At 42.3% G+C, this 14,063-nt stretch overlaps 1 protein-coding gene across 4 annotated transcripts in view; it reads right to left on the bottom strand.

The window, feature by feature from the left end:
* Positions 1–11,785, bottom strand: part of TAX1BP1 (Tax1 binding protein 1) — a 31,748-nt gene extending 19,963 nt beyond the window's left edge. The window contains exons 1-5 of one of the 4 annotated variants that reach the window (XM_080974749.1): positions 11,660–11,785; positions 10,044–10,148; positions 5,164–5,347; positions 2,256–2,358; positions 749–936 (exon numbers count right to left, since the gene is read on the bottom strand). In XM_080974749.1, coding sequence (XP_080830875.1) covers positions 749–936; positions 2,256–2,358; positions 5,164–5,347; positions 10,044–10,066 — 498 coding nt within the window. In that variant the 5' untranslated portion in view covers positions 10,067–10,148; positions 11,660–11,785. Of the gene's footprint in view, positions 1–748; positions 937–2,255; positions 2,359–5,163; positions 5,348–10,043; positions 10,149–11,593 lie in introns of all 4 variants that reach the window. The other 3 variants (XM_080974750.1, XM_080974751.1, XM_080974752.1) reach the window with 3 other exon arrangements.
* Between the last annotated feature and the right edge of the window lie 2,278 nt (positions 11,786–14,063).

Genomic DNA, 14,063 nt, shown 5'->3' with positions numbered 1-14,063 from the left:
AGAATCATAAAGCTGGAAGGTACCCCCAAGGGTCTAGTCCAACCCCCTGCAATGCAGGAATCTCAACCACATTCCCATGTAAGCAATCATGCTGGAGGATACTGGCACACTCTGCCAAGCTCCACCTATCCTAATATGCCATCTCTATTCTGTTGAGAATCATCCACAAGTTTGAGCACAAAGGTCTGCAACAGAGAGCATCCCCATCCTTGCACCATGCCACAAACTGCCATGAATAATAGTGAAGTCTCTCAACCCTTTCTCCCCTCTGCTAATTATTCCTAATGACCCTGTCACATCACAATACCTTCCTTCCTCACAGAAGCTTTGCAACCTATTTTTGAGCTCTGAAGTGCTTTTTAGGCTACGGACTTAAAGTGGAGAAGTTCATAGGTAAGTGTGTGTGCAGATACAAGTGAGCATATACAGAGCTGCAGACAATGTAGAAAATATCCGTTAATCTAAGATTTTCTAGCATCTCCACAAGCATTTGCTCCCAGCTGAGAAACACCTGTGCATGTTAAGGTAGCTACTGCCAAAGTATTCATTTTTACAAAATGCCATCCTGCACTCCTAAGTTATACTTGGAGTATACCCAGTGAAATGAATGGACCTACATGATTCATGTCCATTCATCTTAATGGGTCTATCCCGAATATGGATACAACCCTTTAATTCTAACTTGACGGAAGTTCAGTTCTACGCTGTGCAGCTAAATAAACAAGTATCACAATTTGCTAATTCAAACCTCAAGAAGTCCAGCCTTCGTGGTCACCACCAACATGTCTGAATTCCCTTCATCTTCCATCGTCAACAATTCTTCAACAGGAGATGATGTTCGAAATTGAAATGGAGTGCTTGCTCCACGGATCTCACCCTTATGTGTTACATAGCAGAACTGGTAAAATTCACCATCATCATTCGGAAGGTAGTAGCCTAATGAAAAAACAGAATTTAAAGACCACTTAGGCACTTAGCACAGGGACAGACTCCTGTCCTTCAGAGCCAGACAAACAAACTGTATACAGGATGAGGAAGTTCCCACCCTGAATTTCAAGTTGCTTTTGTTCCTTTGAAGGGGAAAGTCTTGCTTTTTTTAAGACACTATAAGAGAGACTAAAATACACCAACAGGAGAGCAGTGATAGGCCTTAGGACAGCAGGTAGCTGCCACTTGCCTCACTTTCCTTGGTCATGGAGGTCTAATGTCCTCTTGGGTCAGCATCTTTCACATGCATGATCACCTGAGGAGATAGAGCTGCAAAGCTGCCTACATATAGACTCATTTAGCCAGACCAGTTGGGAATTAGTAACACCAAGTGATTGTTTGGGTGGTGCTGGTCAGCTGTAAGTCAAGACAGGATGTGCCCCTCCATGTTTTATGGCTTTACACTCCTCTTGTGGGTGGAACACTCAGCTGATTTAGAGGGAAGGGGGCAGTGCCTTCCACTTGACTCCAAGCTCAGGAGTATGGCTCACATGATGTTAAGACTCTTCCATCTACAGTACAAGAGATGGAAAAAGAGAACTAGTCACTCACCCACCCCACCTATATCCAAAAGGGAAAATGCTCATGCATCCTTTGGGAACTGAATAAAGATACACTACAATACAGGCTATACTGGATCCAGAACCTTTGCCTGCAGCTCCCAACCTCTTCAGCTGCTAGCACCCCAATAAAAGAAAGGCAACCCCCCTTTTGATAGTAATGCCTTCTGGGGAAGAAGATAGAATACCCAGTAGATAGAATGACCAAGGTGACTCATGCAAGGTCCTGGAAAATGAAACAGTTGAGTAGAGTCTCTGTAGGTGATACTCCATATTTGCCTGACTATAGGACCTGGGGATACAGCAGGTTATACATTCTGTATCATACATTGCGTGCCCATTATACATTAAGAGCAGGCACCAAAGGAACTCCAACAGATTTCTCAGAGAAGTCAGGAAGTATAGATCCTATCACTTGTTGAGTTCTATCCCAGACTGATAAGAGGTTGTCATCTTTACCACATGGTTAAATGGTGAAGAACACTGAAGGGTACTCCAATTAAACACAAGGAATAGAATAGATCCACTTACCCAGAACATCTAACTATAATGTTTATGTGCCCAAAGGTTTGAATCAAAGCTGTACTAAATAAATGATAAGTCAATAGAAATGGTATAACTTATAACAAAATATATGGATGTTTTTGAAGTTCTAAATAAGCAACAGAAAAAAACCTAAGCAGACATAGCAGCCAATTTAAAATTTACCTTGAAAAGACAGCACAGAGTTAACTGTTGATCCTTCCACATAGTTGTCAGGCATAGGTGACCAAAGAAATGTGTAATAATCTCGTGCAGTACTCCAACCAACCTAAAGTAAAATGCAGCCTTATCACAATATAATTATGCGCAATTCTTTGTAAAAATTAACTTTCAGATCATCCAAGAAAAGTATTCATTTAAAAATCCAATTAACCACTGCTGTGTATATTTATATGCTTAATGTAGATTTGTCTCAACACTGTATAATTGTCTCAACAATGCAGTTTCTCAATAATTTAGCCACTGATAATGCTCCAATATGGTCTTAGGCACAAAAAGGGGGGGCCATGAGACACACTGAACCCTCCATAATGTGTGTTCACAGCTTTGAGACTCTTAATAAAGTAGGACTAGAGTTTCTGCACTAGCTTCAAAGCTTTCCCTTCACTTACACAGGCTACAGATACACTTTGGCAGCAGCTATTTTAATACCTAATTTTACCCCCTCCCCCAAATTTTTGTGCTTGTTCTACAGTGAGGATAAACATCAAAACTATTACCTCTAGAATAATTTCATCATAGGTTTCACTCCAATTGTATGCTACCCGTTCATTCAGTTTGTTTTTTCACCCAACCCCACCGTTTCCCTTTGTTATAAAAGGATGTTTGATCAGGAAGTTGGTAAAAAAAATACTTCTGCCACCTGCACCAGGATATAAACTAATTGCAGTAAGCCCAGAGACAAAAGTTAAAAAGTGGAAATTTATCCTACTTACATTAGTCTAAGAGTTAACACTAGTCAGACAGCCACCACACTGTTAACTTTAAAACTGGCTTGCAACAGGGCCATTTTCAGGTTTCATTGCTAGTAAATGAGTGCTTCATTTGAAAGATACTCCCTTGTGAATAGTTTGGATTCCTAAGAGTCTGCTATCTGAAGACCAACACAGATCTGCCTACAAGTGGATCTACCAGCAAGGAGGGGACATGAGATGTTCCAGTCTGACATTGCTACTTTTCTATCCTTCACTTCCTCCAAGTAGCTCAAGTAGCAAGGTTCCCTCCCGATTTTATATTCACCACACCCCAGTAAGCTGGGGTGGGGGCAACTGGCCCAAACTCACCTAGGAAACTTTATGGCTTAATGGAGATATGAACCTGAGGCTCTCCAATCAGAGCCTGAAACAAGCCACTACAGTATGCTAGCTCTCAAATAAAGAATGGCAGACCACAATCATTCCTAGCAAGTAGGTCTTCTCATGAGGATAGTCTTCAGCATGTCTTGGCTTTGCCAAGCAGCAAGTTTGGGTCTTTAACTGGAACTTACTTGCAAGTAATTCTTATACTTACAATGCCACAGTTTGAATGCTTAAACATGAAAGGGAGGGAAGAACTATGTGTGCAGTTACTGTACAACCAATCAATAATCCTCGAGAATTAATTTACATGGTTTTTAGGTACGTATATGGAAACTTCTTATACAGCACCCCTCTTCAAGACTTGCTGAACCCCCACCAGGAAGTCAGCAGAAAGTTGCATGTCTGCCATCGGAACCTATATTACAGTACTGACAACAGCAGGAACTAGCACAACCAAGATGCTAACTCAGACTGCATTAATTGTTCTGAGCCAGTGCATAAGCAAGCTTAACAAACCCAGTCTAAGATTCAAATTCTGCTGTGTGCCCCAAGGTCAATATGAAGCCTTCATAGGGGGTTTGGAGTTGTAAATATACATTCCTTGACCTAGCTTTCTTCCATGTTGACCCCTTGACCCTAATGGAACAAACAGGCGTTGTGCAACCTTTTTCCATATCTGTGAATCTCAGATAAGAGCATGCAAACCACCAACTTCTTGTGCAACACTGACATTTGCTCCAACACTGGTATGAGACTAGAGATCAGGCTGAAAGATTTTCACAAACTGCGTACTCCACAAAGGCTATGCACAAGGTAATAATTTCCAGGTTCCATTTTTTTCTTATATCTTGTAGAACACTGTTTGCATTTTCTTGCCTCATCAATTCACAGGTACAGTAAGGCATTCTATAACTCAAAGAGGTTAACATGAAATCTTCTTTACAATACCGGCTTCTCTTAATATGTGTATGATCATTAGATTTCTTTCCAAGTATGATCACTGAACACAGCACGACTCACTTCCAAGTAAACATGCACAGGAAAATTATTTTAGTAAAGGTATAGAAAAGAGTAAAATCACAACAAAAAAAGGGAAGAATGTTTAAATTGAAGAGTACAGCTAGTAGGAAATATTTGTTTTCATAAATATGTATAGCAAAAATGACTAACCCTTATTGAGTCATTATAAAGTACCTGATATTTTAAAACATCTATTAAAAATATAATCAAATCATTAAAATAATTTAAAGAACAAAAGAAGCAGTAGGTAAAATATAACCACCAACATACTAGGTAGATTAAAATATAATAACCCAAAGAATCAAATACCTACTGGAAAGAAAGAAAAATTCACAAAAGCTGAAGGCAATCAGAGAGATGAGCCTCTAGGTATGGCCAAAGGGAATGCCTTTCTCTGCATCCCAATCAAACACAACTCAGATGGTGGGATGAAGAGCAGAGAAAATCTCTACAAAGTGGACAGGTTCATATTCTGTGATTAAATTATGTAGATTAAATTGTAAGGGAGAGGGTACATGGTTCCGCCTTAGCGGGAGGTGTAAGTGTAAGTAATTTATTGGTACCTTCCCACCGCACAAATGGTGATATGGCCTCAAAAGCAGCAGAAATTCATCTATGATGATGTTGCCATAAACTCATTTGTATTTCTAAAGCAAAACACATTCCTAACCATTTTATCCCATTTTCATGTGTATCTTCTAATTAACAGAAGTGAAACCTTACCATATATTAAAACATGCTACAAACTTGCTTACCTTGAAAATACCAACCCAATCTTTTTGGTGAGGGCGTATATAGGGAGTCAGAGTGTAATGGCACTCAAGGTGCACATTTGGAAGGTAACTTTTTGCTACATTCTGAAAGATGACATGTGCAAAATTTGAAGTCTGCAGGGCACTGTTTGAAGATGGAACTTCTTGAAAGGATGACATAGTTGCTCTGTAAAATAATGTTAAAATTCCTATTAAAACAGTAATTTGTATGATTCCAAGTTTTAAAGGTACAGACAACCTAAATTTCTTAACCACCCTTCATAAAAGATTGCAGGATAGCATGCAAAAGTATGAATAAAATTGAGTCAAACATACAAATATAAATTAAAGCCAATAGGCAAAAAATGTAAGAAAAATGCAAAACAAAAAACCACAGCCCCCTAAAAATAGAACACAATCCCAAAAGTTATTTAAATTATAAAACTTAGGAAAGGAACTTAAACAAGAAAAAGATGGCGAATTTGTTTGTGGTATTCTCATTCCCATTTTAAAGACTCATTTAACACACAGTACCTAACCACTGGGTCAGCAGGATGAGAGTGCCTCCACACATTGTACCATCCACTAAATTAGCTTTATCCGCACAACATGCTAAGAGGATCTAAACATATATTACGTAGCTAAAGCAGGGTCACACTCCCCTGCTTCGTTCCCATGAAGGTCATCCATCAGGGCTGCCAATGCTTTCCCCCCAACCTGGTGCCCTCCAGATTTTTGGACTCCAACTTCCATCATCCTGACTACTGGCATGCCAAGTGGGACTGATGTGAATTGGAATTCAACAAGATCTAGATAATCCATTTCATCCAGAAGTGGCTGGAGCTGAACTGCCACCACCTTTCTGAAAAGAGGATATTTACAGCTGGGCAATATAGGCAACCAGTTTAGGCGTATCTTAAATTTCACAACCACGAACGCATGCACTGTGTCAAACATATAAATGACTAAAAAAGGTCACAAAAAGGGGTGGAATTCGGCAGGCTTATGGAATGTAATTGATCACTGCCTGTAGTCATTACAAATCGTCAGGTTTTCAAGTGAGCTTCTTAAGGCATAGACACACAACCTCTCACAAGGAGACACCTCCTTCTTGATGCACTATTCCTGAGTCAACAGACTCATACTTGAGAGACTTACACCATCTATGGACCAACTTGTCTCCCCATTTGTTTCAAGGTAAACCAAGGAACCAAACACCTCTGAAATGCCTGAGAGGCAACAATTTCAAAATGACAGCAGAAACTAAAAAAAGAGTGTTAGTCACATCAGCTTGAAATTCCTCAAAAGCATTCAGGAATTTTATTGGATTCCATGTGTCTCCAAAAGCAGACCAACTTAATGGATCCACCATCCCTGCAGAGGAAAACTGCCAGTATCAATCTAAATCTCACCCAGAAGTGAAGTGACCGTAACAGGACTGCAGTAAACCCTATTATTTCCAGGCAAGCCTCCTGTCTGGTCCAAAATATCATATTCATTGCATGCCTTCCAGAATCTGTCAGGCCAATAATACATTTAAACAGCACCATTAAGGTTCTGAAGTCCCAAAGTTGGCCTCTTTAAGATGGATATAGCATGAATACTGAAATTTCCAGTCCAGCATCCTTTTTCTAACCCCATGTTTCCTTGTGTTTATCCATCAGGGATGGGGAATGTGCAGCACTCAAGATGTAGCACTGTAACTTCCATCATTGCTGCAGGTTCCCCTGCCCTGTCAAAAATGATTTGAAGTTAAAACTAAACAGATAAAGTGCCAATTAGCAAATGGCATCCAATTATTCAGGAAGGTAAAAGCAGCCTGTAAAGAGTTCCAAAAAGCTATCTGTAAATTAGGTGAATGGACCCACAAAATGGCAAAAATGCTAAAGCAAAATAAGCATAATGCACACTGGAGCAAAAAAATGCCAAGTTCACAAAGTCTGAACTGGCAGTGACTAATTAGGAGAGAGATATTTGGGCCACAATTAATAGCTTACTGAAAACATCAGCTCTCTCTGCAGCACGGAAGAAAGAAATTCCCATGCTAGCTATTATAAGAAAAGGGGCTAAAATTAAACTGTCTATACATAAATGCCTCATATAAATTGAATGTGCAACTTCACATTTGGTCATGCCACCTTGAGGAGATAAAAAAGGCACATGATAGCCAAAATCATCAAGTGATTGGAACAATTTTCTTAAGAGAAAAAGCTGAACTATTTTATACTGAACTAGAAAAATACAAGATTTTTAAAATGTATGCATGGGTAAGAATAGGCAAGATTTTCTGCCTCTAATATTAGTGCTCTTGTCTCTCAATAAAATTAACTGGCAGTAGATTCAGGACAGACAGAATAATAGAATTGCAGAGTTGGAAGGGATCCGGGGGTCAGCTAATCTAAGCCCCTGTAATGCAGGAATCCTGCCCACAGCTGTCCCTGGGTGGGCTCAAACCACCAACCTTCTGGTAACAGCCAGATGCATTGCCTAACACTAGAACACTGATGTGGATTTTGTGGGAAAGGTTCAAATGGGGGGAGGGAGAATCCTAGGCAAATTTTGCACAGGGTAGTTTGCATTGCAAAATGCTCCACTGACTTTGAGAACATTTATATTACTTGTATTTAGTAAACAAAGATAAACACTTTGAAACTACCAAACTTATCTAATATAATATTTGCAATTGACATCCATTCATTATTACTAACAAACTGATGAAATTGATAAAGTTTCCACAAAAGATACTGCTAGAAAATTTTCAGTTTTAGAAAATTTTCTGTGCCACATCACTGCATGATGGAATTTGCTGTCAAAGAATGTGGTCTTGACCACTAGTCTAGGTAAAGGACCGCTGACAGTTAAGTCCAGTTGCGTACGACTCTGGGGTTGCGGCACTCATCTCACTTTACTGGCCGAGGGAGCCGGCGTACAGCATGACTAAGCCGCTTCTGGCGAACCAGAGCAGCGCACGGAAACACTGTTTACCTTCCCGCAGGAGCGGTACCTGTTTATCTACTTGCACTTTGACATGCTTTTGAACTGCTAGGTTGGCAGGAGCTGGGACTGAGCAACGGGAGCTCAACCCGTCACGGAGATTTAAACTGCCAACCTTCCAATTGGCAAGCCCTAGGCTCAGTGTTTTTTTGGATGGGAAACTTGTGGTCATTCCAATGTTGTTTAACTGATCCAAACTTTCATCAGCCTAGACCCAAAGGTAGTTTGCCAATGAACGCCTGTTGCTGGGAAGACACCTGTTTTACCTTCTAACTCTGACTGTAAGCTTCTTGGTGGCAGGTGAGTAGCCAATGTGGGAATCAGGATGAGGACTACATTTGTTCTGATCCAGGCATAGCCAAGGTGATGTCTTCCAGATACTATGGCCTGCAATTCTCATGAGCCCCAGCCAGCAAGGCCTATTTTCAGGCATTATAGGCACTGTAGTCTGCACCGCCAAGAGCACCACATTGGCTATCCAGTCTGATCCAAGAGATTCTTATGTTCACTCCCTCCATCTTGTTCCTCATTAAAGGCAAATGCACATAATGACTTAATGCAAAGTTATCTCTTCCAATACAGTTTTTATAGTGAAAACCTCATTACAAAAGCATGACTTAGGAGTGAAGTGGATGCTACTCTATGCTAGCAACTGTGGGATAAAGAACATTAGACTGCATAACTTAGCCAACTGTTGTGTACAGGAATATTCACAAGGTTACTAAGGTAATGAGCACTCCTGAGTTGAGTCAATACGTAACGGGAAGCTTATTTTAAAAACAGTTTTTAATAAGACTCCTTTCTGATAGTCACAAAAACAGATTGTGTTTATCACCATGTCTAGGCAAACATCATTAGTGGATAGTACTGTTGCCACAATCTCAGCTATGCAGAACATGAGACCACAAAAAGCATCCAAAACACATCTGAATCATCATATTCACACTGACAAAGGAAGGGAGTTTATCATGACCTAACTGGTCTACATATACAAGAGGCTGAAAAGCAACTCTTCACCATGTTTACTGGTCACTATCCTCAGACTCCACTGAGGAATGACACAAAAATTCCCATAGCTTCATAAAGTTATGTATCTGCAGGAGCAAATCTATATTTGGACAGACATGCCTGCAGAGCTTTGACCAGAGGCCTTCTATTTACTATGCAAAAGGCTCAAATCCACTTTAGGGGGGATTTTCCCCCTTCCACTACATTAACAACAAAATCCTGTACCAGTATACTCAGAAGTCAGTCACATCAAGCACAATAGAGTATAGTCACAAGATTCAGGCATCAGGATTGCAACTTCATTGGCATCACAAAAATAGGGACCTTCTGTTAACTCACTGTTATGACTGATCAGTGATTATCCTGTTTCATTAGAATATTTAAATAAGAATGAAACACCCTTTGCATTTTATGGCTTTTAGGCCTTGGTAATTAGAATTCTCTTCAGACACATGTGTAGTTCAAATGGAGATTATGTTTCATGTGCTTGATGAAAAGGGTTCTGCTCAGTGGTAGTTTATACTACAACAAATCTGTTCTTTGATGCCATAAAACTTGTTTTATGGGATCGTAGTGCAAAAAAGGCAGGTAAATAGTTTTTTTATGAATGTTGTTCTTAATATCAGAATTTCCTATAAAGGACATAAAGCTGAACATGTTTTAATTCTGTGTTAAAGAAAGATATGGTTTATAATTAGTTTTTGTATTTCCAGAAATACATCCATTGTGTTTTTATCCCAGCATATTTGTAAAACTTGAGTCCCTAGCCCAAGGCAATAATCTAACCTGATTAACTCCACAATAATTTCTCTCATTCTCTTAAGAACAATCTGCAAACAAGGGTTTAATACCATGCCTTCAATAAGAAACATTTTTTGTACCTTTTGAAGAATTCTTGCAGCATCCAGCTTTAGGAAGGTTTTTGGCATACTTCAGAAGCTTGCATATTAAATTGGAAATGGTAGTTTCATCATTGCCACTTTGGTCTGGAGGGAATAGTATGCCTCAGCATTAATACTTATTTGCCATAGTATTCCACACACCGTGGATTGTGACTATCTTCCTAAGAGTTACTGTTTAAAGCACTCGATGTCCTCTTTAATAGAGCAGCATCAACAGTGCAACCTACTATCTATTATCTATTCAAGAACCACCTTTTTTTGTTTCCATTACAAACAGGAACACTGAAAATGAATGTTTTTCAAGCTCATTCAAGACCAGCTTTCTAAAGGCAATAAATTATCCCAAACATTTAAGTCAATATTTATCTAAGAATTCGTATTTTTTATTTTTATTTTTTTTAAAAACCCTTCAATAGCTGCTTACTCCAAGGGTAAACAACCACTGTGATACACAGTAGCAATCCTACCTTAAAGATACAACGCCCTCACCACCTCATGCAACTCGCAGTTTAAAATGTATTCCAACAAGCAAAGGTGGCTACTCTGTCTGGAAAAGTCATCTAGAGCAGCAGTATTTCTACCTGTCATTAAACAGTAGTCAAAACTGATGTGTTAAGTACAAAAATCCCGCAGGAGTTTGCAAGCAGCTGCACGTCAAAGCTGGCAAAAGCGAAAGCTGCTCGGAACCTTAAGAGGCCGCTTGTTTACACAGATCACAATGAGTGGATCTGATGGGAGGAGCTGAACTGGAGCCAAGAGAATAGTGCTAACAAACAGAAGCAGAACGTACTGGGGTTTTATTTCCTGATAGAGATAATTGCATATTATTGCCTCCATCGCCTGGCGAATTTAACCTGACCTTTGCCCCTCTCAAAGCTATTCCACCTGCAGGCGGGATGGAACGGAATGCAAAAGCGCTTGACACGCCCTTCCCCCAACCCTCCCCCCCCCCAGTTGCGCAGCAACACTATTACTTCGAAACGGGGCTGCCCCCTACCTAACTCCCAAGTAGGTCCACCTGCTCAACTTCTTGCGCTGCTGCCATTTTCCCTTCTCTGCAAACCTAACCTGGCCAAGCCGGCGCTCCTTCCCTTAAGCCCCTCGGCGCTTACGTAACACGCGCCACAGACATCAGATTAAGCAAAAGTGGAATTTCGACGCGGTTCTTGCACAAGCCCCGCATCCCGAACGAATCGCGCGGCGCCGCATTCGCCACCTTCCCTCGTCCTCTTACCCTCGTCCTATCTCAGCGTAACCTGGGAACCCGGCGCAGACACGTTCACACGACCATATCCCCGCCGTCGCGCTGCAGCCGGCGGTACACTCGCCCCCGCGGCCTACGGCCCACCGCCCGCCCCGTAAGCAAGGGACCCCGCCCCCAAATCACCTCCACAAGGGCGACCGCGCGCTCCCCCACACAAACACGCAACCTCGCCTTCGCTGTAACGCGGACCAACGGACGACACCGCCCCCGCCCGCCCCCCGCGAGTGTCACTGTGACGGAGGATACCGAGAGCAGGTAACTTTACCCCCTTACGCGCAACACGGCCAGGAAAGGAGTTCGCCGCGGACGCGGGGAAGACTAGGCCCCTCACCTATCAGAGACGCTGGAGGCTTCAACAACACAGACGCACGGCCGCCATTACTGCCTCAAGACTCCGGCCCCCTTCGCGCGCGTCACTTCCGGTCTCCGCGCGTCCGAGCGCCTCTCGCGCTCTCCTCACACGTGACAGCTTCAATCCTAGTGCGCACCTGCCCGCGTCATCCTTTTAGTCTATCTGGCTGATAGCCAGTTCTCACAGCCCCGCGAACGTGCCGCTCAGTCTTGTCTCCTGAGCGGATTCAGGAAGACCAGTTAGCTCATACTGTATATGAGTTGTGGAATTGGAAGGGAGCCCCAAGGATCATCTAGTCCAGTGATGGCGAACCTTTTAGAGACCGAGTGCCCAAACTGCAACCCACTTATTTCTCGCAAAGTGCCAGCATGGCAATTTAACCTGAAAACTGAAGTTTTAGTTTAGAAAAAACAACTCCTACGTTAACATCTTTTGTCCTAAAAGAAAAACAATAGCAGAGCTTTCAATGATACAAATAACTTGTAATTGAAAGGCAAAAGTTTGCATTATCCTTGTTTGGGAAATAATGAAAAAGGTAATTACTGTCAGACAACATGGCCGTTTTGATAATTTCCCTTCAAGAAACTCTTCTTTGGGAAATTTCAAAGTAGAAGCTGAATGGCCATCTGCCATGGATGCTGTAGTTGAGAAGAGTCAACTTGAGATCCCTGCATCATTGGGGGGGGGGGTTGGACTTAGATGACCCTTTCCCCTTAGGTTACCTTCCAAGTCCCAACAATCCTGTGATACGATGGCTAGCCCGTTAGGTTGCACTTCTAAAGCCCACTCGTGCGGGAGGGAACAAAATGCTGCCGGGCTTACTGGCAGTTCTGCACCAGTGGAATGGAGCATTCATGTTTCTGCTGCAGCCCACAGGTGGCAAACTGGCTATTCGCGCATGCGCGGCTTTACTCTGCACTCACACTGCCCCTACAAACTCGTGCCCCTACAAACTCTGTGCTCGGGTGACGGGACGCGTGCCCACATAGAGAGTTCTGAGTGCTGTTCGCCATCACTGATCTAGTCCAACCCCTGCTGCGATACAAGAATTTCAACACCGGACCAGACCCTGCAAGTGCACACCCTCCAACATTTCTCCGATGAAAATAAGGACGCCCTATTCTATAATAATAATAATAATAATTTTATTATTTATACCCAACTGGGTTGCCTAACCACTCTGGGCATCTTCCAACATATAGCAAACACATAATGAAACATTTCAACATCTGCCTTCAGGTATCTTCAAAAGGTTGTATAGTAACGTATCTCCTTGGCTTGGGGGCTGCATTAACTCCATATCTTCCAACATTTATCTGATGACAATTGGGGCGTCCTAAGGAAAAGCGGGACATTCCAAGATCAAATCAGAAATGGGGACAGCATCTGTAAATCCGGGGCTGTTTCTGGAAAATAAGGACACTTGGAGGGTGTGCAAGCGTGCTTGCCATTACTGTGGGGGCTGCAATCCTGGGCCTGCAGAACCATCCTGAGGGGAATGGTTCCGGGGGCCATATCAGGCCCACAGAATCGTGAGCGAGCTCTTCAGTATACCTGAAGGAGCATCTCCAACCCCATCATTCAGCCTGGACACTGAGGTCCAGCTCCGAGGGCCTTCTGGCAGTTCCCTTACCGCGAGAAGTGAGGTTACAGGGAACCAGGCAGAGGGCCTTCTCGGTAGTGGTACCCGCCCTGTGGAACTCCCTCCTATCAGATGTCAAGGAAATAAACAACTATCTGACTTTTAGAAAACAATTGAAAGCAGCCCTTTTTAGGGAAGTTTTTAATGTTTGATGTATTTATCGTGGTTTTAATATTCTATTGGGAGCTGCCCAGAGTTGCTGGGGAAACCCAGCCAGATGGGTGAGGTATGTTTGTTTGTTTGTTTGTTTGTTTGTTTAGAATCTGTCAGGCCAGTGGCAGACCTTGGGGTCTCAAATTTCAACAGCACCCTGTACTTTGAGACAACCCTATGGGCTGCGCTACCTAACTCCAAGTAGGTCCACGTGCTCAACTTCTTCGCTTCCTGCTCTGCAATTTCCCCTCTCTACAGGCTAGCCTCACCAAGTCACGTTTCTTTCATTCAACAAGGGGGCAAAGTAGGACTTGTGAGGGATGTGGCTGCAGAGAAGGTGTAACCTGGGGAGAGTGCCAAGAGCTAAACAGAGCCTGAAGAGCCAGGTTTGGCTCTTGGACGTAAGGTGCCCCACCCCTCTACTATAGATACTAAGGATATTGACAGTCTTTGAGTTGCTGATACGGTGCTTGAGCCTTTTCCATAACCTTTCTTATTCTTTATTTTCACTAGCTTTTAAGAGCCAGTATGTGAAAACTTTTGTGAAAACAAATTTATTTTGCCACAGAGAGTGTTGTTTAGGTTGGG

Source organism: Podarcis pityusensis (genome assembly GCF_964106645.2).
Source record: "Podarcis pityusensis genome assembly, chromosome: 12".
Classification (NCBI taxonomy): domain Eukaryota; kingdom Metazoa; phylum Chordata; class Lepidosauria; order Squamata; family Lacertidae; genus Podarcis; species Podarcis pityusensis.
Note: the sequence above shows the minus strand (reverse complement) of the source record. Positions and strands in the feature narration are given on the sequence as shown.